We start from the raw sequence: 25,043 nt of genomic DNA, 5'->3' as shown, positions 1-25,043 counted from the left end.
AAGCTACGTGGGGGCAGCCAATGGCATCCCAGCGCAAAGCAGCCCCCCCCCCCAACGCCCGCCACCTCCACCTGCTCTGCAGCTCGCCAGGCCCAGGACTGGGACCCAGGCCTCAGGCTAGGCTGAGGTGCTCCGTTTCAGATAAGGAAGGGTTAACCAGTCTAGGTAGCCAGCCTTGTCTGGGGATGGGTGTCGTTTCTATGGCAACCCCAGCAACAGAACACAGAGCAGCTTATGCGTGGACACTTCCCACAAAACCCTTGTAGGTCGCAGGCTGCGCAGGGCCCCCGATGGGGTGGGGGAGGGGGCGACCATGGGTCTGCCCTGGACTGAGGGTCCCGGGTCCCAGGACCTTTGCTTTTACACTGGGAACATCCCCGGTCACCCTCAGGGAAGGCCCTGAAGGATTTTTCCACAAAAGAACTTTCGGTGCAGTGGGGTGGGGTCCGACTCACTGCGGTATGCAGCGTTTTTCAAACCTTTGGACCATAACCCACAGTAATAAATACACTTTACACAGTGATCCAGTGCGTCCTCAAAAATAGACACAGTGGAAATAAGAACTCAAATCTACTAAAACTCTGATACCCTCTATTCTGCATCATTAAAAACTGCAAGTGAACAAGACACGAAATACCTACCAGTGGGGAGCAAAACATGGTTAGGAAAAAAGCCCTTCATTATCATAGGCCTGGAGAATTCTGCTTCTGGAAAAAACAGAGTAACGAGGACCAGATTTACCTTCCTGTCTGAAACGATGGAAACACCAGACAAATACATGAAATGACGGCGTTCAAGACACATCGGGCACAGGGGAAAGGGACCCCGAGGGACAAGACACAGGCAAAGCCAGGCCAGGACTGCCCAGCTCGCTGCCAGGCTCTCCCCCTGCTGAGGCTCCCTTGTGTGAAGGGGGTCCAGGCAGAGTCTGCAGATTGAGGGGGTGCTGAGAGAGGGGGCTTCGAGGTCTGCGGAGGGTCCCTCACCTCCTCGCAGAATTATCACAGTCCTGGGAGGAAACTCCCAAGGCCAGGAAAGAACTGGCCGAAGCACTGGCGGGACGACCCGCGCAGTTGCCACGGCCCGGAGGTTCCTGTCTCTTCTGCCAGAGCGCGGGTCCCGCTCTTGGCGCGTCGGCGAGGCTGGCCCAGGGCCCTGCTCTGGAAAGCCGCCCCGAGTGCGTCTCGCTCTGGCCCCACCAAAACCAGTTTCAGGAAAACCTCGGGAGATCAAAACTCAACATCTGAGATGAAGGTTGCGCTGGCTGGGTTAACGACACTGCAAAGGAACCATCGGGGGACTTGAAGGCATAGCAATAGAAAATACCAAAATAACACAGAAAGAAAAAAGACTGAAAACAGTGAAAAAAGCATGACTGAGCCCCGGGAAAACGTCAGGGAACGAGACATAGGCGCTGCCAGGGTTCCCAGAGAGAGGAGAGACTGAGACGTAAGACGGGGCTGGAGAAATAATGGCCGAAAGTTCCTTAAATTTGACGAAAACTATAAACTCTTCGATCCAAGAAGCTCAACGATTGCCAAGCACAAGAAACATGAAAGGACAAAAGGACATCCTCAGGGTTTTTTACAAAAGCAGTGATAAAGAGAACATCATAAAACAGCCAAAGGAAAAAGACGTATTACGTTCAGAGGAGCAAAGAGAAGGATGAGTGTGGGTCCCTCGCTGGAAACGTGCTAAAACACAGGGCGTGACCTCTTTAAAGCATTAAGGGAGTGGAGGATGGTCGCCTCGGAATTCTGCTCCCGGGGGGAAAAACAGTCTTCACAAAGGGAAGTGAAATAAGGACAGAAAGGACAAGGAAAAATCGACGGGATTCATCAATAAACCTGTACTCAAGACAGCGTTTCGGGACTTCACTGAGGCAGAAGGAAATGACACCGGATCGGGGCTGCCTCCGTTCAAAGGAACACGCAGCCCTGGAAACGGCAGAGGTAGGCCAGCAAAAAGACAGTGTCTTATTGTTTAGATATTTTTAAAAGAACAGTTTAAAGGAGAAACAATACACTGTGTCGTAAGGTTTGTAACATCTGCGGAAGCCAAGTGTGAGGGAACAGCAGCAATGGAAGGGAGCCCTGGGCACAAGCAAACCTGCCTAAGCCAGGAGGCACGGGCAGCATCGCTGGGGGTGGTAGGGAGTCCTAGGTCACAGGGCGGCCCTGAAGCCTACAACAAGCAGGATGGATAATGTGTCAGTAAAGGACATAAAACTGAACCACAAAAACTTGTAATGAACCCAAGAGAAGGCAGAAGAAGAAAGGGGAAGGAAAAAATGGATGGAACTAATCGAAAACAATAACAAAGCAGTGGATTTAGACTGAATCATATTAATAATCATATTAAATGAAAATGGTCTAAGCATCTCAATGAAAAGGTAGATACTGCCATAAGGGGTTTTAAAAAAGGAAGCCCTCACTACGTGCCACCTATAAGGAAGCGACTTTAAATATAAAGAGTCAAACAGAGTAAAGACAAAACAATGGGAAAAGACACATCACAAATACATTAATCAAAAAAACCTGCATGGTTATATTAATAGGCAAATGGATTTTAAGGCAAACAACAGTGCATGTCATTACGACAAAGGAGCAACTACTCGATATACTTAAGAAAGTAGATAAAAAAGAAAAGATGAAATGTAACAGAAACAGAAACAAAGACAATTGTTTTTTAAAAACAGAAAATAGGAAACAGAAAAATAAAAGAAAAATGTTAATATAACCAAATTTGGTTATTTGAGATCAATAATACGGTTGAATCTCTGGCCAGAACGATCTAGACCAAAAAAGACACAAATTATCAATACAAAAAATGAGAAAGGTGTCCTCACCACAGAGCTACAGATATTAGAGGAATATTATGATCAACTTTATGTCAATATATTCAACAACTTAGATGAGATGGACACACTTTTTTTCTTTCTCTTTTTATGGCTACACCTGCAGCATATGGAAGTTCCCAGGCGAGGGGTCGAATTGGAGTGACAGCTGCCAGCCTACACCACAGCCACAGCACAAGCCACATCTGCAACCTACACCACAGCTCATGACAATGCCGGATCCTTAATCCACTGAGGGAGGCCAGGGATCAAACCTGCATCCTCATGGATACTAGTCGGACATTTAATCGGCTGAACCACAATGGGAACTCCCGGGCAAAACTTTTTTTTTTTTTTTTTGTCTTTTGTTGTTGTTGTTGTTGCTATTTCTTGGGCCGCTCCCGCGGCATATGGAGGTTCCCAGGCTAGGGGTCGACTCAGAGCTGTAGCCACCGGACTACGCCAGAGCCACACCAACGCGGGATCCGAGCCGCGTCTGCAACCTACACCACAGCTCATGGCAACGCCGGATCGTTAACCCACTGAGCAAGGGCAGGGACCGAACCCGCAACCTCATGGTTCCTAGTCGGATTCGTTAACCACTGCGCCATGACGGGAACTCTCCGGGCAAAATTTTTAAAGACACAAATTTCTAAAGCTCACTCCCAAAGAAACAGATAGCTTGAATAACTTTTTATCTATTAAAGAAATGGAATTTATGGGTTAAATCCTACCCACAAAGAACACTCCAGGTCCGTATGGTATCACTGATGAGTTTTGCCAATCATTTGAGGAAAAAATAGCACAAACACAACAAACTCTTCCATTAAACTGAAGAGAAGAAAACACCAACTCATTCCATGAGGCCAGCATTTCTGGGCACCAAACCAGACGGAGATGATACAAGACAAGGAAACGCTCTCAAAAACATGGAAGCAAAACACATGCAAACTGAATCCAACAATGATTTAAAAGGACAACATGTCATGACCAGGTGGCGTTTATTCCAGGGACGCAAAGTTGGTTTAACACTTGAGAATTAACTCACGCATTAATGAATGGAAAAGAAAAACCATACGATTGTCTCAAAGGATGCAGAAAAACTATGTGACAAAATCCAATATCCACTCTTAAATTTTAAAAAAAATTCACAGAAAATTAGACACTGAAAGGAACTTCGTCTTGATAAAAAGATCTGTGAAGATCCTACACACGATGCTTAACGGTGCAAGACCGACTTAGTTCTTCCTAGGGTCAGGAACAAGACAAGGACGTCCACTACCACCGTCACTGGTGGACCCTGTAGCGGAGGTTGCTAGACAGTCAAAAAGTCAAAAAATCAAAAAAAAAAAAAAAAAAAAAGGAGGAAGCACCCAGATTTGAAAGGAGAAAGCAAAAATGTATAAACTTCCAAACAGCATGGTCATCTATGTAAAAACTACTGAATCTACCACAAAAGCTCTGAAACTAACAATTTAGTTAAAATTGAGGATAAAAGATAAACACACAAAAGTCAAAGCTTTAAACAATCAGAAATTAAATTAGAAACATTTACAATAACATGAAAAATGTAAAATATTTAGGGATGAACTCAAAACTAAATCACAGTCCAAAATATAAAACTTAAATATATAAAGCTTCTGGAAGGCAGTCTCTGAAAGAGCAGAGTTTTCATTCTTTTAAATAGAACAGAAAAACAAGTCACAAACTGAAAGTAAATCACATATCTGATAAAGGACCTCTATCTAGAATTTTTAAAGAAGACTTAAAATTCAACAAATAATAATTGGGAAAGCAAACACCCCAAGTAAAAGAAAAAAAAGATAGGAAAGTTTAAACAGACACCTCACTACAGAATATATTTGGGAATTCCAGCTGTGGTGCAGTGGGTTCAGAATACAGTGTTGCCATAACTGTGGTATAGGTCACAGGTCACAGCTGCAGCTCAGATTCAATCCCTGGCCTGGAAACTTCCATATGCCTCGGGTGTAGCAAGCAGGATACATACATATATACACACACACATACATCTGAATGGCAATAAACACATTAAAATTTTCTCAACAGCATTAGTTATCAGGAAAGTGCAAACTCAAGTCACTGTACACCTGTGAGGATGGCTAAAATTAAAAAGATGAACCACAACAAGTGTTGGCGAGGGTGCAGAACAACTGAACACTCTTCCATGGCTGGGGGGAAGGGGAAATGGTAAATCACTTTCCAAAACTATCCGTTTCTTAAAAAGTTAAACAAATACCCGTCATGTGGCCCAATCATTTTGCTCAATATTTCACCAAGAGAAATGAAAGCTTACGTGCATACAATAACTTGAACACAAACATTCAAAGACACTTGCTGCTAACCATCACTAACTGGAAATAAGCCAAATGTCCACCAACAGGTGAAAGATCAGCGGCATATCTAGATGATAGAATACTACTGAGCAAGAAAAAAGGGATGAACTATTGATACCTGCAACAATGAAGATGAGTCTGAAAATAAATCTGCTGGGGTTAGGGTTAGGGTTAGACGCCAGATGGAAAAGTGTACATACTGTACAATTTTTTACGTAAAATTCCAGAAAATGCAAGTGAGTCTACTGTGACAGAAAGCCAGTCGGTGGTTTTGCCTAGGGACAGGGAAGAGGTTGGGACGGGCACACTCAGGAGGAAGGAACTGCCAAAGGGCACGAGGAAATGCGTTTGAGCGCTGGGTGGGTTCCGAACTCCATCGCGGTGGTGGCGTCCCAGGTACGTACGTATCTCACAGATAGAGCAGAACGTACCTGTGCGGTTTATGGCATTTCCATCGTGCGTCAATAAAGCTGTCAACAAAATCAAATGATTGGTTTGATCAATACCCAGCAGTGTCTCTTGAGAAAGCAGCAAGTACTCGACTCCCATCTATTGAGTGGATACAAAAGGAATGGTCTACCTTGAAATCATCCCAACAGATGCGGGGAGAGAAGGGAAAACGCACAGTTCATTTCCCAGCACACCTCGTGTCCCACCCTCCCACTCCACCCCACCTCCACACTCCATCCCGGTTTATCCCAACAAGAGGGGCCACCTGCCATCTAAGGCGCCCGCTGCCCCGGGTCCACCTGGTCTTCGTAGATTTGAACTGCCTCCTTCACCACTGCCATTTCAGGGTCGGTAACGCAGTGCCTGACAACTCTTCCCAGTTTGGGAAAATATTATCCAAATCGTTTCTTACCTGTTTTCTGTTTCTGTCTCAGAGTAAATTTTCTGCTTTAGTAACCAGGCTTGGCCAGGCACCCTCCACTGCCCAACAATGCCTTCTGCCTTCTGCAGTTATGAGCAGGTGTGTGTGAAGGCATTTTTTTAAACCCAGTCTCTCTGTAACGGGAGGTGCTGTGACCACTGGGAGCCAATAGCAGAAGGGGTGAGTGGGAATTATGGGGAAGGGGACCGAGGTCCAAGCTAACAGATCAGGGGACCTGAAAGGCTCTGTCCAGTGGGAGTCACCTGAAGCAGTGAGTCCACACCCAATGCATACCCTCCCCGGGGGACCTAGAAAAGCTGGGATCAAACTCTGACAACTGCATGAACGCTACAAACTCTCTTCTCCAAACACACAAACTACGCAGCAACGGTTTCTGGAAGTTCACACACTTCTTGAAATGTATCCACGGGCTGCTGACTTGGAACCCAAAACTCCTTAAGTGCCGCCAATTAAAGATCTGATGTAAATGAAAACTAAAGAATTTTTTGCCTCACCCAGATTTTTGAAACCAGTGCTGCTCCTTAAGGACAAGCAGGAGGACCAGTGCGGTCAGTACTCTGTGTAGGCGCCCTGGTGTGTGCAGCTGCCTTGAAGTCACTGGGCACCTGAGTGGCCAGCTGACCAGGGAGTGCCTGGTAACTAGTTCCAACAGGAGTGAGGTGCGAGGACTTTACCATTAAAATGTTAATTCTCTCTGTAGGAGAAGGTCCCTTTCCCTGATTTTAACATATTAATGCTCACTAATTCCACCTTCAAACTTAGGACCCCAAAGACTCTACCAGCAGCGCCTTTTCTTTCTCCCACAAGGGAAGGCGAGGAGAAACAGGTGCGGACTCTGGGCGCCAAGCCCACCAAGCAAAATGACCACCTCTGTTGGGGCGGAGGCGGGAGGGGGTGGGGGGGGGCTCGCTGTCCCTTTCATCTTCACGTTGGGGGCGGGGCTTCCGGAGCAGGGCTCCCCAGGGTGCGGGGTGCAGGCCCCTTCCCGCGGTGCAGGGCTCGCTGCCTGCTTCGGTCCCGTGAGTGGTCTGCTGTGCTTTGGTTTTGCTTGTTTGTGTGGTTTTTGCCTGTGACTTTGCGAAATATTCTCGGACCGAGAGACAGAAAGTCTTGGTCTCCGAGAACAAGCAAAATATTGCTTTCAGTTTAAATATCTACTGGGAAACCTCAAGTTTTTCAACGTCATCATTCTAGAAAACAGATTACAAAAGCAAAGAATTTAATCTCGCTCCCTGGACCCCCGACTCGGTTTGACTTCAATTTATATTTTCTTCGGTGGGTTTTAAGTCTTAGAAAGTATGTCCTAGAATGAAGACACCAAAGAGGATGCGGTAAATTTGGGAGGGGCAGCGGGATGGAAAGAGGTTTAAATTCGCTAAGTGGCCAGCTGTACCTGTCCGGTTGCTACCTCTTCGCTTTCACACCGTCCGGGTGGAAGAACCTTTCGGCCGACTGGGGGAAACTCGCGGGCGAGGCAGCCAGCGGGTGGAGTCCCGTGTCCCCACCACCGGCTTCCCCTCCGCGCTTTGATCTTCCGGGAGAAAACCGGCTCGGCCCGGCGGCCGCGGCGGCGCCTGCCCCGCCCCGCCCCCGCCCCCGCCGCCCCGCCCAGGCCCGCGCGAGCGCCGAGGTGCTGCCGCCGGGATGTGACCTTCAGAGCCGCCTGCACAGGATGACCGGAGCCACCGCCCCGCGGCGCCCGCGGCTCGCCACCGCCCCCGGGGCGCTCTGACCGCTCGCGCCCGGCTCCCGGCCCCCGTCTCAGCCCCCAGTCCCCGTCCCCTGTCCTCGTCCCCGGCCCCGCCATGCCGCCGCCGCCGCCTGGGCCCGCCGCCGCCCTGGGCACCGCGCTGCTGCTGATCCTGCTGGCCTCCGAGTCCGCGCCCAGTGAGTACCGCGCGGGTCCGCAGCGCGGGTTGGGCGGGGAGACCCCCCCCACAACACTCCGCCACCCCCGGGGCGAGGGAACCCGAGTGCCCGCAGCCCGGCCGGGGCGCTGCGACCCCGAGCGCCTCGGCCCCGCCAGCGCCGCATCCCGGGGCCCGCAGCCGGTCAGGGGGACCGAGCGTGCGGGCCGCGTTGACGGCGTGTCCCTGCTCTCTCCCCGCTCCCCCGCTTCTCCCCGCTCGGCCCTCCCGCCCGCGCCCGGGAAGCCGTGATGCTGCGGGCGCGCGAGGCGGCGCAGTTCCTGAGGCCCAGGCAGCGCCGCGCCTACCAGGTCTTCGAGGAGGCCAAGCAGGGCCACCTGGAGAGGGAGTGCATCGAGGAGCTGTGCAGCCAGGAGGAGGCCCGGGAGGTGTTCGAGAACGACCCCGAGACGGTGAGCGCCCCGGGCGGGGCGCGAGGGGCGGTGAGGTGCGCCGCGGCGCTCGGGCTTCTGCGGCGGGCGGGACGGCCCCGCCGAGCGTTTGGGCAGCCGGGTCCCCTCGAGCGCTGTCCCTGCAGCACCGCAATTCTGGGCACACACGTCCGTGCGCGCACTGGTGGGGAGTCCTGAGGTTCCTCCGCACGGCGGACTTCCCTTCCCAGAGTCTGCTCACGTCCGCCCGCTGCGGGGCACACCCCGAGCCCTTAAAGAGGGGGGCGTTCAGGCGCCGTGAAAGGGCAGGGGCCGGGGGTGTCGGGCCGGGCCCCCCGTCAAGCCTCCTCCGGAGCCCCAGTTCCCCTGGTGACGCCGGGAGCCCCGGCTGACTGGGGGAGGAGTGGCAGATGTCTGCGTGGGGCCCTGCGGACGCTCTGCAGTTGGTTCCCTCCGCAGCCTCCGAAGGCAGCCACTTAAAGGAAACGTGCAGTAATATGACAGCTCCGCCAGAACGCAGCAGAGTCTGTTTTAAAACGTAAAAGAAAGAAATGGTTTAAAAGCCAGAACGGCTCCATCCCTCCCCTTCTCCTTAGTGAGAAGGGGCTGGGCTCTTAGGCAGAAAGATGTGAGGGCTGGAATTGCCTGCAGCAAGGTGGCTCTTGGAAGCAGCTGGTGGCTTCAGGAGCCCCACGTGCTGGCTCCGGGAATATTTCTGTGAATAACGTCCTTGGAGGATATCCGAGGCCCCTGCAGAAAGCAACCCATGCATGGCATGCGAGCTGTGCCACCTTAGGGAAGGGGTGTGTTGCTTTAGAACGTGGGTGGTGGTTGTGCCTGGTGGGACCTGGGGGTGTATCTGTGTAAGGCAAATGACTTGGGAAGGTAGGAGGGTAGAGGTGGGAGGTAGTGTCACCTTAGGCCGGGATTTCAGGGGGATTTCACTGCTGTGTTTGGTTCTACCGGAATTTTTTTTTTGGAAAATTCTTCTGGGGTGAAATAAACGTCACATGCCATTGTTTTTACTTGGACTCGCATTTCTGAGCAGTTGGCTGGACAGTCCCGAGGTCCCCTTTCTGAAACAAGCTGTATAGGCAGCGTCTGGCTCTGCTGTTCCCTCTGGCTGAGCTGTGATAGGTGCCTCTACGGAGACACTGCCCTTGCTTGCTTGCTTAACCTTGCAGGAAGGAGCGGTTCTGCCCGTCTCTCCCGGCCTGTTGCCCCATTTCTTTAATGATCAGTCCTGGCAGCCCAGAGAAACTCATCCCCAGAGCCTTTCCAAAGGTGCCAGAGGCAGGCTGGCCACCTGGGGTCACTGCCCAGCTCGGGGGGTTGTGTGATGGGTGCAGTGCTTGCCAGCCCAGCTACCTGCCCTGAGCGTCTTCTTGTCCAGAGAGTGGGACAGGGCTTGCAGGTGACAAGACTTGTGGGCAATGAGGCACCGCCCACTCCAGCCCTGCCCCAGACCCTGCTTGTCGGGGGCAGAAAGGCCTTGTTGCCTGGACATACTGGGCACTAATCACTGTGTCACACTAATTGCTGTGTCACCCTTCCCCGAGTGTTGCCGTCCTTTATGTTTTAATTATAACTTAACCACAAATGTATGAAATGAAGACGAAAAACAGAAGGTCGTGCCCACAGCCTGCGTGTGTAATGTGCCCGCCTTGCCGGTGCAGGGACCTTGCACGTCCCTGCAGTGTCCTGACCCCTCCCTTCCCAGGTGGGGGCACTGTCCTCCCACAGTTGACTGGTCCATCAGAGCGCCGTAATTTTCCAGGATTCGTCCTCCTCCCATCCCCACTGCATCCGCAGCTTTTCCTCCATCTGCCAGCTTCCCAAGGTAGACCAGCCGCTTCTGCGTCTCCCCTGGCTGGCATCTGGGATGCACATTCTTCATTTTAACCCACGCCTCGCGTCCAGTGTAGACCACTTGCTTTTTTGTGTGGACTTGGGCCTTGGTGTGTCTTTCTTTTTTTTGAGAGGCAGTGGAATGCTGGGAGGAGCCGGTTGGGCTGAGGGGGTGGTCAGGGGTGGGGTTAGGACCAGGGTTGGTGATCTGGGGGCTGACCAGGTGTCCCCAGGTGCCCCTCCCTCACTTTCGGCCTGGGAGACCCTCCATGCTCCCTGCTGCCGCACCTTTGGAAAAGCAGCGCTTCTGAATGAGTAGGTCCTGAGGAACGGCCCACCCGCCCTCTGGGCTCCGCAGGGTGGGGCTCTCCTTGGAAACCTTCGTTCCTTGCTTTCCAGTGTTTTTGAGCATCTGTGCATGTGACCCAGTAAGAGGAGCCCTGCCCTTAGTTCAGGAAGTCCCCAGGACCTCCCACCAGCATCCTGGTGTGTGACCAGGAGGCCTTGGAATCAGCATTCTCTGAGCCATGACCCGCGGGACAGCTCAAGGGGGTGCTGGTAGGGAAAGCCAGCCCTCCCTGGCTGGAGCCACCTCTGGGGCAGATCCCAAGTGGCCCACATGTCCCCCGTGTCTGGCTGGTTGCAGCCACACGCCTGGTGGAGCGTGGACCCCACTCCTTGCTGCTGGCAGAGGAGGCTGCCCGGCCACTCCCGTTTGCCACCGCCCCCGGGGTCTGGGGTGTGCAGAGCTGGCGGCTGGGGCACCTGGAGCCTGCAGCGGCTCTCCGGGCTGCAGGCGCTTCCTGGAATTTGGAGGCTGTGCTGGGGAACAGCTCTGTGTGCTGGATGTGCTCCAGGCCTTCCTGCCTGTGGATTGTTCCAACTGCACTGCTTCCCCTGTGGGGACGGAGGGCCCTGACCTTCAGAGCTCCTTCGAGCAGGTAGCCGTGGGCACCTTCCCGATTCCTGGGGCCGTGGCACACGTGGGCTGGAAAGCAGGGCCCTGGGGTCTTCCTGACCGAGGCGTCCCTCCCGCCTCCCTCCTGGGGCAGGTGGTCTCCTCCACATTCTTTCTGCCGAGGGAGTGTCCCGGCCGTGGCGGAGGCCCTGCCCTCCCGTCCCGAGCAGCGATTAGATTCCCCTTATCTTGTTTTCTTTCACATTGTTCCGCTCTCTTCCTGGCCTTTCCCCGTGCTGGCCGCTGGCGTGTGTTCAGGACCCTGGGCGGCCATCCCAGCAGACTCACCTTCCTCTTCAGTCCTTTAGGGCAGGCGAGCTCCCTAATCACCCTTGGCTCCCGGAAGGGATTCTGGACGAGAGACTTAGCCAGACCGACCTGCAGCACGGCCACGGTCCACCAGCTCCCCGCACCAGGAAGAATTCCAGGTCCAGGTCCTCGTCCTTGACCCCTCCCCTTGGGTCATTTGAGATGCAAACCGCAGTCTTCACAGTATTCCCAGCCCCACCCCAGCCTGACCTCCGACCTTGCTGGCCCACTCCCCATGCTGCCACCTCTACCCATGACCACCCCGTCCTCAGATGTGGGGCCCCATGGCGGTGACAGTTCTCGACCCAGGAGGGTTTGCGGGGTGCAGTCGGTTTGGGTGCCCCATGGTGCTGCCAGCCTTGTCTTGAGCCGCCCTGGCTTCAGGACACCTGTCTCCCTGAGACCCCGTCTGGGGACGGCGTGGGGAGGGGCTTCCCCAGGGAGGTGAAAGCCCCTCCTCCGGTCTCTCCTGGGGGACGGAAGTCGGGTCCCAGCAGGAGGGGGAGAAGGGGACCTCGTCACCCCCGGCAACCTCTAGGATAGCCTCGGCCCACCTGCCCCCCAGCCCCCAGTAGACACTCAGAGGCACACCCACACCTGCCCACACTCCTTTCTGCCACGCTGGGGTCCACGGAGGAGCAGACCAGCCCCTCACGGCGCGGACCCAGCCGGGCTCCTTTCCTGCCGGGGCAGCGCTGACCTCAGCCCCTGGGGCCTGAGGAAGCTGACAGGGGCTGGACTCGGAATTGCAGTCCGACTGGTTGTGTGCACTCCGGAGTTGGCTCCTGCACAGCTCGGAGGCCTGCAGACGGCTGGTTAGACCAGAGCAGCACGCAGATCCCGCCTGGGCTGCCGTCCCAGGTGGGCCTTGAGCTGGAGGAGCTGTGTCCAGCCCCCTTTGCTGCCCCTGCGCCTAAGACGTGCTTGCTTTCTGCACAGACCCAGAGCAAGGCTCTCCAGTGCAGTGACAGGGCAGGCCCCTAAGTGATGCCTGGGCCACACCAGTGGGCTCAACATCTGTAGAAAACCAATTAAAGACATTTTGAAAAACACCGAAGGTCTGCCTAAGTTATTTAGGGACAAAACCCCCTTTGAGAAGCTGATGCTCACGGCCCCTTCTTGAGATTCCCAGTGGCCGGGCCAGTGTTATTTCAGACACCGCTGGCAGGTGTCTGGATTTCTTCATGCTCTGATTTCTGAGGTCAATGCAGGCTTTGTTGTGGTTTGAGGGTTAGTATTTGATGTTGGGAATACTCTGGCCCTTCAGTGGTTATTTTAGTCCAGTGATTTCATGGCAAACCGGTGCATATGCCTTGTAAATTTTGATCCTGACAGAGTGCAGCTCGTTAAGTTTTAAAGTAATTTTTAAGGAGGAGGTGGAGAAATTCTCACTTCCCTCTGAGAAAGGCACTTCGCGCCGATTAAAAGCTAAGGAGATAGCAGTCTGTCACTGTCCTACTTGTTAATGTCTTGGGCCTTTTTCTTTCTTTCTTCCCCCCCCCCCCGAATTGTAGGTGACACCTATTTCCTTCTCGTTAGTGCAAATGATAATCAAATTGCTTCTTTTCCACATCTGTCCCTAGCGCTGCCATCCAGACCGCGTTCCCCGAAGAGCTCTTTGCATGTTGTGCTCTGTGGATCCCACGGTGGGATTGGGCTGGGCTGGCGCCTGGGTGGCCGCACGGTCCCTGCAGCGGGGCCTGGACCATCGCCCTCTGACGGGAGGCTGCAGGTGCGGCCGCCGGGGCCCTCGAGTTTGGCCCCTGGGGGAATGCACTCTACCTGCTGGCACCCAGCTCGGGGCTGGCAGGTGCGTCTTTGTTGGCGGCATTAGCACCTCCGTCTGAGCGTCAGTGGAGGCAGAAGCATCCAGCTGACTGTGGGGAGACGGGCTGTTTCCTCGTTGCTGCTGTGACACCTCGGCACAAACGTCCCTTCCGGAGGCCAGAGTCTGAAACGTCTACTGAGGCTGCTTCCTTCTGGAGCCTCGGGGAGAGGGTCTGTGCCTGCCTTTTCCAGGTTCCGGAGGCGCCGCATCCCTGGCCTGTGGCCCCTCCTCCACATTCTCAGCGGCAGGTGGGCCGTTCTGTCCATGCTGCCATTTCTGGCTCTCTCGGCCCTGCCCCTTGCTCTTCCACGTTTGAGGACCCTGGGGTCCCCTGAGCTGCCTGATGATCTAGGAGAATCACCTCCTCCCATGGTCAGCTGATCAGCAACCTCACTGCCCCATGCTCTGCAGCCCGCCACACTCACAGCCGCCAGGGACGAGGGCCTGGAGGTCTTTGGGTCCTTTCTGTGCCACCACAGAGGGTTGGGGACAACTTATCCGGGGCCTGGTGCTTAGAAATCCCTCAACACAGCACAGCCAGGGTTTAAATAAAGTTGTGCTGGTTCACCTCCTTGAATCTCGTTTCCCAGCGAGGAAGTGGCAGGTCCGGCAGGTGAGGCTTAGTTCCTGGTGAGGCTTAGTACCCAGCGAGGCTTAGTACCCAGCGAGGCTCAGTTGTTTCCTCTCCTGCCCCTGAGCACCTGAGCCACTCAGCTTGAGGTGAGTGGCATCGATGCTTTTGGCCTTGAGAACAAAGGCATTTCTGAGCAAAGCTGTGGATGAGCAGCCAGTGCTGTGAAGGTGAGAGCTACTTAGAGGGACCCACTCAAAACTGAGTGGATTACACAGTGAGTGTACAAATCAATCTTGAGGATGAAACTAAATTATAAAAACAAGTGCATCCATTTCATGCTGCATGAAATTTGGATTGTCAGTGTAATTAGGCACTAAATTTCTAGAACAAGGAAAGATTGAAGTAAGATTTTAGGGCGGAGCAGGGCATATTTTTTCCAAGACAATGATTTTTAGCAAGTTGACATTCTTCTTCCCATGAATGGAGATATTTTTGCAGAAGATGTTTGATGGCTTCATCCGTGTTCTCTGGAGCCTTTCTCCATCGTAGGCAGTCAGGTCGTTCTCTCTTGAAGCACTCATTCTGTGCTACTTGCAAACATTCTCTTCTTTCATTGCTAACGGGCCTAAACCTTTATTTATCAATGCCTTTGTGGTGGATGTTTCCCAAAACATTCACTGACTCGTGCGATCTTCGCTCTCGGTAGATCTGTGACTTTACTTTGCAGGTCATCACAAATCTGTTTGCACTAATTTGTCGACTTCAGCAAGCCTGGAATTTTTGCCCTATACATTTGGAAAATGCAAACCACAGTGGTTTAAACAAGATAGTTTATTTATTTCTCAAGTAAAAGGTAGGAGACAGGCTGGAACTTACATGACCTACTTGGGCTTCACTGCACGGTGCAGGGCCTTTGTCTTACAGGCCGCCTCACACGCTGAGCAAGACGCTGGAGTACCAGCCATCGCATCTGCATTCCAGCGAGGAGGATGGAAAACCAAGCACCACACACTCTTCACTCAGTTTCACTCTCTGTTTTTGGCTCATTGGCCAGAATTGAGTCACACGGCCACCTCTAGTGGCAAGAGAGGCTGGGAAGGGTGGTCCTGTGGCTGGTGCATTGCAGCCCTATATAAATCCAGAGTTGTGTTGGGAGGATGGAGGGAGAATTTTGGATGTTGGGCAGCAACCACGAATCTCTGCCACAGGGGGACCTATTTGAAGCAAACCTATTTTAGGAGGTTAACTTCCAAGAGTATTTTCATGCCGAAAGGGGACAGTGTCACTAGCCGTTTCCAAGAACTCCCACACAACACGCCTTACACAGGGCCTCTTAGCTGCACGCACACAACCTGTGTTGCAGCTCCTAATCCAGTGTCTGGAGGGCCAGCCCCAATCTGCCGCCCTGGTCCCTGCCCCACACTGGCTTTAGCAGTCGCCCACCAGCCTGCGTAGGCAGCCTGCGTGGGCAGCCTGCAGTGGGCAGTGAGGGCAGGCTGCCACCCGCTGCCTTTGGGCCTGGCTGCTGCTGGCAGGGGCGTCCAGGGCCTCCTTGCATGCACTCCCCTGGCAGCTGCGGCGCAGTGGGTACCCAGAGCCGGGATGTGCCTCTGGCAGGTGCAGATAGCAGCCAAACCAAAGCACACAATAGGTGAGGGGACCAGGGTCTCCACGCTCCTGAGAGCCACTGCCCACACCAGGCCCTGAGCGTCCGAACAGTACTGACCTGGAGAGACCTGGGGAACCAGGCTTTCCATGGGCAGTAGCAGCTCCGCAGGGCCCCCAGCTCGGCCTTTGTCCCTGTCGCACGGGTGTGTGCTGGGTGCCAGGGGACAGCGATGGGGGCAGAGGGGCGAGTGCGGCTGTAGAAACCTCACACATGGTGCAGCGCTGCGGTGGGGCCTGGGGTCTGCTGCCCCCACAGTCACCCTGCCACTGGGCGGGGACCCCAGGGCTTGGCTCCACCCTTCCTAGCGTCCGAGGAAGGGGGGTTGCAGCAGCCTCACATGGCGTCTGTGAGGCCCCCTCAAGGGTCCTGCCAGGGGTGCTCTAGGCTGGAGCCGGGGCTGGGGGAGCCCCGAGGCTCCTGTCCTTCAGTCGTGCGGAGTCTTTTGCATGCTTTTTGGAGACTCTTAGGAAATGAATTTGGGAGGAAGGAAGGAAAGAAGGCGTTGGTATGAACCGTGCTAGGAACACACGTGTGGAGCCAGGTGACGCCAGCCCCGGGGTCATGAGTCCTTGGGGTCCACGTGGGCGCAGGGCCGTGGGGAGGGCCACTCACAGTCGTAGGAAGCCGGAGCCTCGGCAGTGGCCACTCAAGCCGCCACGACCTTGACCGTCTCCCGGAAGACAGGTCTGCTAGCAGCACTACGGCCAAAGGTTAGTCAGTCCTGCCCCTGCTCCCGGGAAAAGGCGGTCTGCACGCGTCTTGACGGTGAGCGGAGCCGTGCGACCCTGGAACTTCAACCCACTTTGTTAAGAGTCGAGATTCTTGGAAACAAAATTTCAGGCGGTGACGTATTAAAGGAAGTAACAAGTTCGCAGTTTGCCTTTTGAGAAATAACCATATTTATTGTGTGAATTGTGACTCCTGGCGCGTTGTGTGAGTGCAGGTAAAGTCCCAGATGTTCCCCGACCAGAAGATCCAGGCACCGTGGACACGCGTGTGCAGAACCTTCCCGTTGCTCACGCTCCTGTGCAGAAGCCGCAGGAGGTGACTGCTGTCAGCCTCAGAGCACGGCGGGCGATGGGGAGACCACCGGGAACCCTCTCCCGGCTGCAGAGGAGGCCCTCGGAGCTGGGGGTGGGCGGCTGCCCAGAGGGAGCTAGTCCGAGGTCCCCGGGGTGACCCAGCCCGCAGGGGGCCGCTCTGTCCTTTCCGGACCTCTGCGGCGGAGGGGGTGGGGTCACTGTCCGAGCACAGACCCTGCAGGGCAGTTGGAGTCCTGGTGGTGAGCGTGGGGCAGAGGCCATGGGGAGGTTGTTCCAAGACGGAATTCTCCAGGGCTTCACCCACAACCAGGGCACGCGCTTCTGCTGTTGCCCCATTCGGATCCTGGAGACGGGGTCAGCTCACACACTCTCTCCTGTAGTTGCACAACGAATCGCAGCCTCTCGTTAGACCCCAGCTGCCTTCAGGCTCAGCTCCTGGAGGAGCTTCGGGTCACAAGCTCCCGGGTGTACAGAACCGCGGGGAGCAGGGTGGCACCGAGGGCACAAGAGCTGGTTTTCCATCCTTGGCGCTTTTTCACAGCAGTCAAGCTGGTCGTTGCAACGCATCACACATCACGATTCATGACTTTGAAAAGGGCGACACCCCTGTCTGGAAGGCTGTACCGTGGAGGTGTTCCTGTGTCCTCGGGTGCCTGCCCCGAGGTTCCTAGTCATGTCCAGTCCCTGCGCTGACCCTGGCCGTTGGCTTCCCAACCCTGAGCCGCAGTCTCTGCATCCATCCTAAGCTTTTTACCTGAGAACCGGATCCCTCCCTTGTGACCAAACCCAGTGGCCTCTGTTCTTCCTCTAATCCAGAGAGGTGCCACTGCCCCAGTGGACCCTGGGGGACCCTGAGACCCCCAGAGCGCTTGTCACAGGTCACCCTGCTGGTCTGTCCTGGGAGCTGGCCAGTGCAGGACCAAAAGCGAGGAAGGGAAGCAGGGTGGTCCAGGGCCTGGGATGCCCCCCCCACATCTGCCTGCCTCTTGGTCACATTTGCATGAATGTCACCTTTGCAGCTGTCACACAAGCTGAATCCCAAACTTGCTCTGACCCTTCCTTGTCTTTCAAAGAAGTTGAGCTTTAAAAGATCACATTTTTACCGGAATGTTCCTTTCTAAGAGCACATCTGAGGGTGCCTTCGCAGGGCATCCCCACCTACCCAGGCTGAGGGTCCAGGCCAGGCACAGGCAGAAGGGACAGTGAGGTTGTGTAGAACCAGCCAGCATGAAGCACGGGTCCTACAGGGTGGGCACCTCTGCCCTCACTGTGACGGGACAAGCCCCACAGTCCACCTTGAGCCTCCGTCCACTCGACTGTGAAATGGGGCTAACTGGGCCTCCTGGGAGGGTGGCCGGGAGATGGGACACCAGCACGCAGGTGACACCCACTTCCCGCCACTTGGCTCCATCAGGGATTTAGGGCCAGCCCACTCGGAGACGGGCCTGAGCGGGGCCTCGAGTGCGCGGGTCCAGGCTGTGGCTGGCCAGGGCAGGCAGCTGTTCTCCGGCTTGACGGTTCCTGCACGGAGCCACCCTCTCCATCTGCATTCACGGATGCAGGGCGTCCCCGTTGACGCCCTCCGCTCATACGCTGCGTCGCTCATCAGCCGTCTGGTTTGTGAATACCGTCAGTGCTGAGAGCCTGACAGAGGCCCGTGCGTCCACGAGGTGTAAAACCTGGGTTTCATGTGGCACATTTCCCGCCCTCCGCAAAGACGCCTCCCCATGCAGAGTGACAGCAGACGGCCTTGTGTTGCTGCAGCCGGTCTGGTCACTTTGCAGACGTCATTCTGCAGAAGCCACGCCCCCCCACCCCCACGAGATCTTAGGGCAGAAAGCCGCTTCCTGGGCCCTGTTCATCCTGCAGGTGCCGAGCTGCTTCCCTCAAACGCCTGCGTCCCCAGGTCTGTCCCTGCGGGGGAAGGTCGCGCTTCGGCTGAGCAGCTGCGTCTGCGCCGCCATGCATGGCACCCTGCCGGTTAACTGCTGCCTTTTCCTTTTCTGTTTCTGCAGGAATACTTTTATCCAAGATACTTAGGTAAGTTGAAATCACTGCTTCCTTTAGGTGGGGAGATGTTACATGTTGGAGGAGCAGCTAGTCAAATCTTATCGCCAGGCTGCTCCTGGAGGGAAGATGCTTAACCACACAGTGAGTTCAGAACCATCCAGAGCTCACAGGCTGAATCCTTTTGGCCTTTTATGCTGTAGTGACCATGTTGGCACAGCCCCGGTCCAGTGGCGTTTTTCGCAAACCTCTGCTCTGCCTCTGGTTCTAGGCTTAGCTCATTGTTTGGGAATGTGATTGATTTAGTGGTTCTTGGGCTTTTTGGTCTTAGGACTCTGCACCTGTGAAATTACTGAAGACCCCAAAGAGCTGGGGGGGGGGCTCTGTTTATTGATACCATATTATTAATGCTGAGAACATTCAGAATGACTTTGTTTAGGAGTTCCCATCGTGGCTCAGTGGTAACGAACCCGACTGGTATCCATGAGGATTCGGGTTCCATCCCTGGCCTCATTCAGGGAGCTAAGGATCTGGTGTTGACCCAGACCTATAGCTGTAGTATAGGTTGCAGACACGGGTCGGATTCTGAGTTGCAGTGACTGTGGCTGTGGCCAGCAGCTGTAGCTCTCATTCAGCCCCCAGCCTGGGCACCTCTGTCTGCTATGGATGTGGCCCTAAAAAGCAAAAAAAAAAAAGACTTCGTTTAACTTGAACAGCAGGAATGTACACGCAGACACTCTGGCCTTGGAGCAGCTGTGTCTCTGTGTGGGGGCCTCTGGAAAGCCCCACTGAAAGCTCGGGAGCGGACGAGCATCAAGGGCAAAGGCAGCCCAGTCTCACCAGGACAGGCCAAATGTTCCCCCAGGAACTGCTCCTTAGTTCTGTTTTAAGGGTTTTTTGGATATCTGTCCCTTAAAACGAGTGAAATGTATTCCAGGGCCTTCCTTTTTAATTGTGTAAAGTGCACCTGGGTCAGTTTCCGCTGGCCTTACAGCCTCGCAGCGGCACTGCCCTGCGTGCGCATCTGGCCCCAGGCAGTGGACCATGGCTCTGGGCTGCCCGGCGGCCTTGCTCCAGGTGTGTGGATTTGGTCCCTGGGCCATGTCCCTTGCTGCCAGGGCCAGGGCCACGTCCTCTGATGTGTGGATGAGCAGCAGAGACCCACTGTGCCCAAGGTCAAGGTCAGACTCTCCAGACGCCCAAGATCCCTCCCCCGCCCGGCCCCCAGCGGGGAGCACCCCCCTCAGCCAGCTCGGAGCGCTCCAGAGACTGCCCTTCAGACAGGTCCAGGTGGAGGCCAGCTCTCTGACCACTGCTACCCGTGACCCTGGCACAACAGAGGGAGCCTGCCTGAGAGGCATCTGGGGACAGAGGGCCACCACGCTGGCGGAGGCATCCTCTCTTGTCGTGTTAAAGGTTCTGTGTCAGCAGAAGCTGGAGGATGCAGGTGCCCTGTAAGCGTGACCAGCCCCCTTCCCAGGCGTCGGGTCTGGCCGGCCCCAGGAGGGGAGTGACGCTCGGCCTACCCTGTCTTGCAGAATGCATCAGTAAACACGGATCTCCATACACGAAGAACCCAGATTTTGTCAGCTGTGTGCAGAGTAAGTGTCCCCTTCCTTGAAGCCCCTGAGTCTGGGCGACTTTGGGCTTTGCTGTCTTTTCAGGAGTCTTGAGTATTTCCATTGTCTTGGGGGCCTGAGGTCCGCTCTGAATTTCCTTTTTTAAGCAAGTACACTTTGGCTTTTTGAACAAAAAAATGCACATGTATAAACTGTAAACCACGTCCAGCCCCACCTCCTGGTCACCATGGCCACTGGCTCTAGAACATTCTCAGTCCTTGTTCCCACAGTGACGACAGCTGGCTGTACCCGTGACCCCACTCCCCGCACCCCCCCCTTGGGGTACCTCCCTTGTCAGCAGGCACACATGCCCCCTTGGCAGTTGGTGGGTGCATCCTTGTTTAACCAGTGTGTGCTGGCGGACTGGGCTCTTTCCGGCTTTGATTATGACAAAGCCAGCGTGATGCCCTTCTCTGCAGAGACCTTGCGGGGTAAGTGCAGGGGCGGGAGCTGCAGGCAGAGGCTGTGCTCTCTCAGCTTGGAGGTAGACCCACACGGCCAACCTCGTGGATTTCTTTTTCCTTCCGCTAGAAGGGGTGAGGAGTTCCCGTCGTGGCGCAGTGGTTAACGAATCCGACGAGGAACCATGAGGTTGTGGGTTCGGTCCCTGGCCTCGCTCAGTGGGTTAAGGATCTGGTGTTGCCATGAGCTGTGGTGTAGGTTGCAGACGCGGCTTGGATCCCACGTTGCTGTGGCTCTGGCATAGGCCAGTGGCTGCAGCTCTGATGGGACCCCTCACCTGGGAACCTCCATATGCCACGGGAGCGGCCCAAGAAAAGGCAAAAAAGACAAAAAAAAAAAAAAAGAAAAAAAAGGAAAGAAAAGGTGAAAAAACGAGCCCCAGTCAAATCAGTTTATGTTTTTTACTAGTGTGTGAGGCTACGCTTCATGCGTTTGGGAACCTTGTGTTTCTTTTCCTGTGAATGGTTCATATTTTTTGCCTACTTTTCTCGATCCGTAGGAGCTGTTGATAGATTCTGCAAATGAGACATTTGTACTGAACGTAGCAAAATTTTCCCTCAGCGCATCATGCATCTTTATTATTGTGGTGACTTTACATTACGATGTTTTTGGGTCCTGCTGCGTGAGTGTTAAGCCATACATTAAACTGTGTCTCAGCTGAGCATGACTCGGGGCTTGGCTTCGGCCTGAGGGCTTCGAGGTTGTGGTCGCTTGGCTCAGACCTGCCCTACAGGGTCTGAAGGGCGGGCAGGGGACCCAGGGCTGCAACCCGTCTCCTGCCTGCCACCTGCCAGCCGCTGGCCTTGCCTGATGCCCCGGGTCACAGGCCCCAGTCCCAGCCCGGATGCAGAGGAAATGAGGGGTGTGAGGAGGGGGAGGGGAGGCTGGCACTGCCTGAGACCCAGGCGCCCGGCTGACCCTGGGCAGCCTCACGATAGCAAGTGCAGCCCAGGCTGGCCGCTGTCACTTGTCAACTAGAAGGGGCCAGAACCTAGGGCCACATACCGCAGGCGACTGGGAGCAACCCCAGGGTCCACTGTGACCTCAGCTGCCCAGCCGTCACCAGGCCTCGCTGGCCTCTGGCAGACCTGGAGCACCACGGCTGTTTCAGCTTCCTGGTTCGGGCAGGTTTTTGTTTTTGTCGATTTGCCAAACCAATTCCTTCTTTTTAAGTCGTGTATTCAGATGTATCCAGTTATTTTTGTTCCTGGGTTTCAGACATCCCCTTACTTGAGATTTTCTATAAAAACTGTCTGACGTATCATTTTAGTGTGTGACAGGCCTCAACCATCCCTGATGCAGTGAGGGGGACCCTTCGTTCCAGCACCTTCCCCCAGGAGGGCTGCAGCAGGAGAGGTTTCGTGGTGGTGACTTAGCTGCTGTGACTGGCAGAGGTGGTCCTTGACAGGTTAGGCCTTCCTCTCCTCCTGCGCCACACAGAGGGGTTCCCAGGGCTGTTTCCGAGCTGATGTTTGGGGCTAATCTGCGAGGCCTGGTGCATCAGATGCAGTTTCCAGCAGGTTAGGAAGCCACCTCCCTGCCTGGTGTCCCTACCAGGAGCCCCTGCCCGAAGCAAGCCTCCCCCGGCCCGGGGCCTCCTCAGGCGCCTGGGCTGCACCTGAAAGCCGCCTGGGTGTGAGGACACGCCCTGAAGCCTGAGCTGTGCACCGACAGCCTCTTTTCTGGGGAGGCTGTGAGGAAGGATGCACCTACCCCCCGGCTCCAGGCCGCCATGTACGCAGACGGCTCAGGCTGCTTTGCCGCCCCCCGCCCCCCACCGAAGGAGAGGGTCGTTGGGCGTCATGGGCAGCTCGTACCGGGGCTTTGTCCTCTTCATTGAAGTCAAAGCCACAGCCTCAGAGGGACCATCTCTCAGTTCTCCCAAAGGTCCAGCTTCGGCCCCCACAGGCCCCGGGCCTGGGGCCTCCTGTCCTGCCGAGGCCCCATCCTATTCACAAACACCCTCCTGGACCCCGGGGGCTGGGCTCGGGGCTTTGCCTTTGGCTTTTCCAAGGAGCCTCTGGCCAGGTGGTCCGATGGCCACTTGTCTTTTTTCGGGAATGACGAGCTGGCATTTGCATGCGTGTCCATGTTCCTGACATTCTGGAAGGAGGAACGAAAAGCCCCCAAGAAAGGCGTCTGCAGCAGCAGGCAGATGCACAAGGCCAGGTACCCGCCACCTGCGCAGCCCCGGCTGTCGGGCCGTCGGGGCACCCTCCGGGGCCTCGCCAGTGTCCGCTTAATTCCTCGGGAGTCTGCAAGCAGCTGCGGGCGTCCTTCCTTCTGTCCTAGAAATAAGCTTCCCCACAGGGCACCGAACATGTGCAGTGGCGGCTGGGTTCTCTCCGGACGGGTCTTGTCCAAAGACCTGGGCGGCCCCACCCCAGGGAGGCTCAGCATCGGCCTCCTGGCCGAGGCCCTTGAGGTTGTAAAGGGGGTTGAGAATTTCTAGGCAGATTCTAGACGAAGGCGAGGAACCCAGGTCAGTCCCTTGTCTTTAAGCAAAGCTGCCAGAAGTGGCACGTGTCCCCACCCTGGGCTCCCTGAACCCTCGGAGCTCCGTCCTGCCAAGTCGGGGTCAGGAAAGCAGACCCATCCCTTCATCCTGGTCCTGAGCTTGGGCTTGATCCCAGCCCACCCAGCCCTTCTGTCCCCAGAGCAGAGCCCATCGGTGTTGGGGGGCAGCCGGAGCAGCCGCAGGGCTGACCCCCCTCCCCCGGCTCACAGCAGCAGCGGGCGACCCACCCCCTGGACCCCCTCCCTCAGCCGTCTGGTTGCTGGACCCAGGTCCTACCTGCTTCAGGGTGGAAGGTGTTCACGAAGCCTGACACAGACAGCTGTGCAAGGGTCCCAGAATCCTGGGAGGTGCTGTGTTTGGGCCACACTCAAAAGTGTCTTTTGGCTGTCATTGTGCAAAACAAGCAGGCTTTGAGGTGTCCTGCGAAAAGGCCACGAGAAGAACACGGGGTCCCGGTGTTTCAGATACGGACCATTATGCAGATTCCCCAGGAAGCCCAGGGCTCTGTGAGGGTCCCCAGTGACAGTGACCAGGCGCCCAGACCCGCCTGAGTTGGGTCCGTGGCAAGGACAAGGGCTGACAGGAGCTTGGGTGAGCTGGGAAAACACGGGACTCACTGGCCTCCCGTGACCAGGAGCCAGCCCCTGGTGGAAACGCTGCCCCCAGGCTGGCATCCGGCTGGAAGCAGGTGTTCTAAGGAGGAAGTGATAAGCAGGCAGCTAGTGCCCACCCGCCCGGCCTCCACCAGGCCGACGCCGGTGCTCTCCATGCTTAGCAGCGCCGCAGGCTCAGCCTGTTCCTAGTGACAGGCCGTGGAGTGAACCTGGCCTCAGGTCTACACGGGGTGGGGCAGAGGAAAAGCTGGAGAAGCACAGCGCTGGGCTGCCCTCGGGCCTGCCTCCCAGCGCTGGGATGGGCTCTTCACGCAGGAGGTGACAGGCACGGTGGTGCCTGGTTCAGCCAATGCAGGTGGCTGCCTGGGTGCGAGGTGACCAGGGCGCTGGGTGGAGAGAAGGGCCAGGCCTGGGGGTCTCTGGCAGCCAGCTGCCTGGGTGACCCCAGCCTTGAGGGCCGCTGGGCAGGGTGCCTGGTCCCCACACCTGGGAACAAGACCGAGGAGCAGGGCTGCCATCCAACGTCAGCACAGTTTTCAGATCCACGGGCAGTGAGCATGGGCCAGGCCTCCGTCTGGACCTCAGCCATGGACCCTGGGCCACCAGGGGCTGGACAAGGCCCATGTTCACCCCCAACAGGAGGAGAGAAGGAACCCAGGGAGCCTGGGGCCGTTTGTGTGTGTGGACAGTCTGGGCCGCGTCCGGAGCAGAGGCCATGTCTCCCGAGGGACAGAAGGGAGAGCCACTGGCTGCTTGGATGCAGGCAGTTGCGGACACTCTGTGTGAGCTGGACACCGGGCTTGGCCTGCTGATTAGGGCTCGGGAAGCCGGGGCCACCGGTGCAGCCTCTGCAGAACCTGTGCAGGTGGCAGCAGAGAACATACATCTGCCACTGTTCTCCAGCCTCCCTTCTGCAGACACAGCCCTTGTTTCCCGTGTCCCCTTCCTGTGCCCCCTCCCTGTGCCCCCTGTGACTTCCTCTCCCCCGTGTCCCCTCCCTGCCATGCCCACTCTGCTCGCTGCCCCGTGAAGGAGCCAGTGGCCCTGGCGGCAGTGATAGCCTTCCTCTCGAGTCCTGGCTCTGCGTGGAGAGGCCCGTGTCCCCTGCATTCGTGACAACCTCCTCACCGAGAGGCCTGGAAGCAGGCGAGAACCTCGCAGTGACGGGCAGACCCTGGCTCACTGGGCACTGGAAGGGGCAGGGAGGCCCTCG

The 25,043-nt window shown here is 55.8% G+C and overlaps 1 protein-coding gene and 1 long non-coding RNA gene across 2 annotated transcripts in view; one reads left to right on the top strand and one right to left on the bottom strand.

Annotated features, from left to right (window-relative positions):
• Window positions 3,821–7,611, bottom strand: LOC110255869. The gene is made up of 2 exons (XR_002336795.1): window positions 7,476–7,611; window positions 3,821–5,660 (listed from the first exon to the last, which is right to left on the bottom strand). It is a non-coding gene; the product is annotated as an uncharacterized LOC110255869 (long non-coding RNA).
• The window catches only part of GAS6 (growth arrest specific 6), a gene marked incomplete at its 5' end in the record, with an annotated part of 31,937 nt that continues 15,129 nt past the window's right edge, over window positions 8,236–25,043 (top strand). The window contains 3 exon segments of the mRNA NM_001315742.1: window positions 8,236–8,402; window positions 18,626–18,650; window positions 20,156–20,218. Coding sequence (NP_001302671.1) covers window positions 8,236–8,402; window positions 18,626–18,650; window positions 20,156–20,218 — 255 coding nt within the window.

Source organism: Sus scrofa, chromosome 11 (assembly GCF_000003025.6).
Source record: "Sus scrofa isolate TJ Tabasco breed Duroc chromosome 11, Sscrofa11.1, whole genome shotgun sequence".
Classification (NCBI taxonomy): Eukaryota; Metazoa; Chordata; class Mammalia; order Artiodactyla; family Suidae; genus Sus; species Sus scrofa.
Note: the sequence above shows the minus strand (reverse complement) of the source record. Positions and strands in the feature narration are given on the sequence as shown.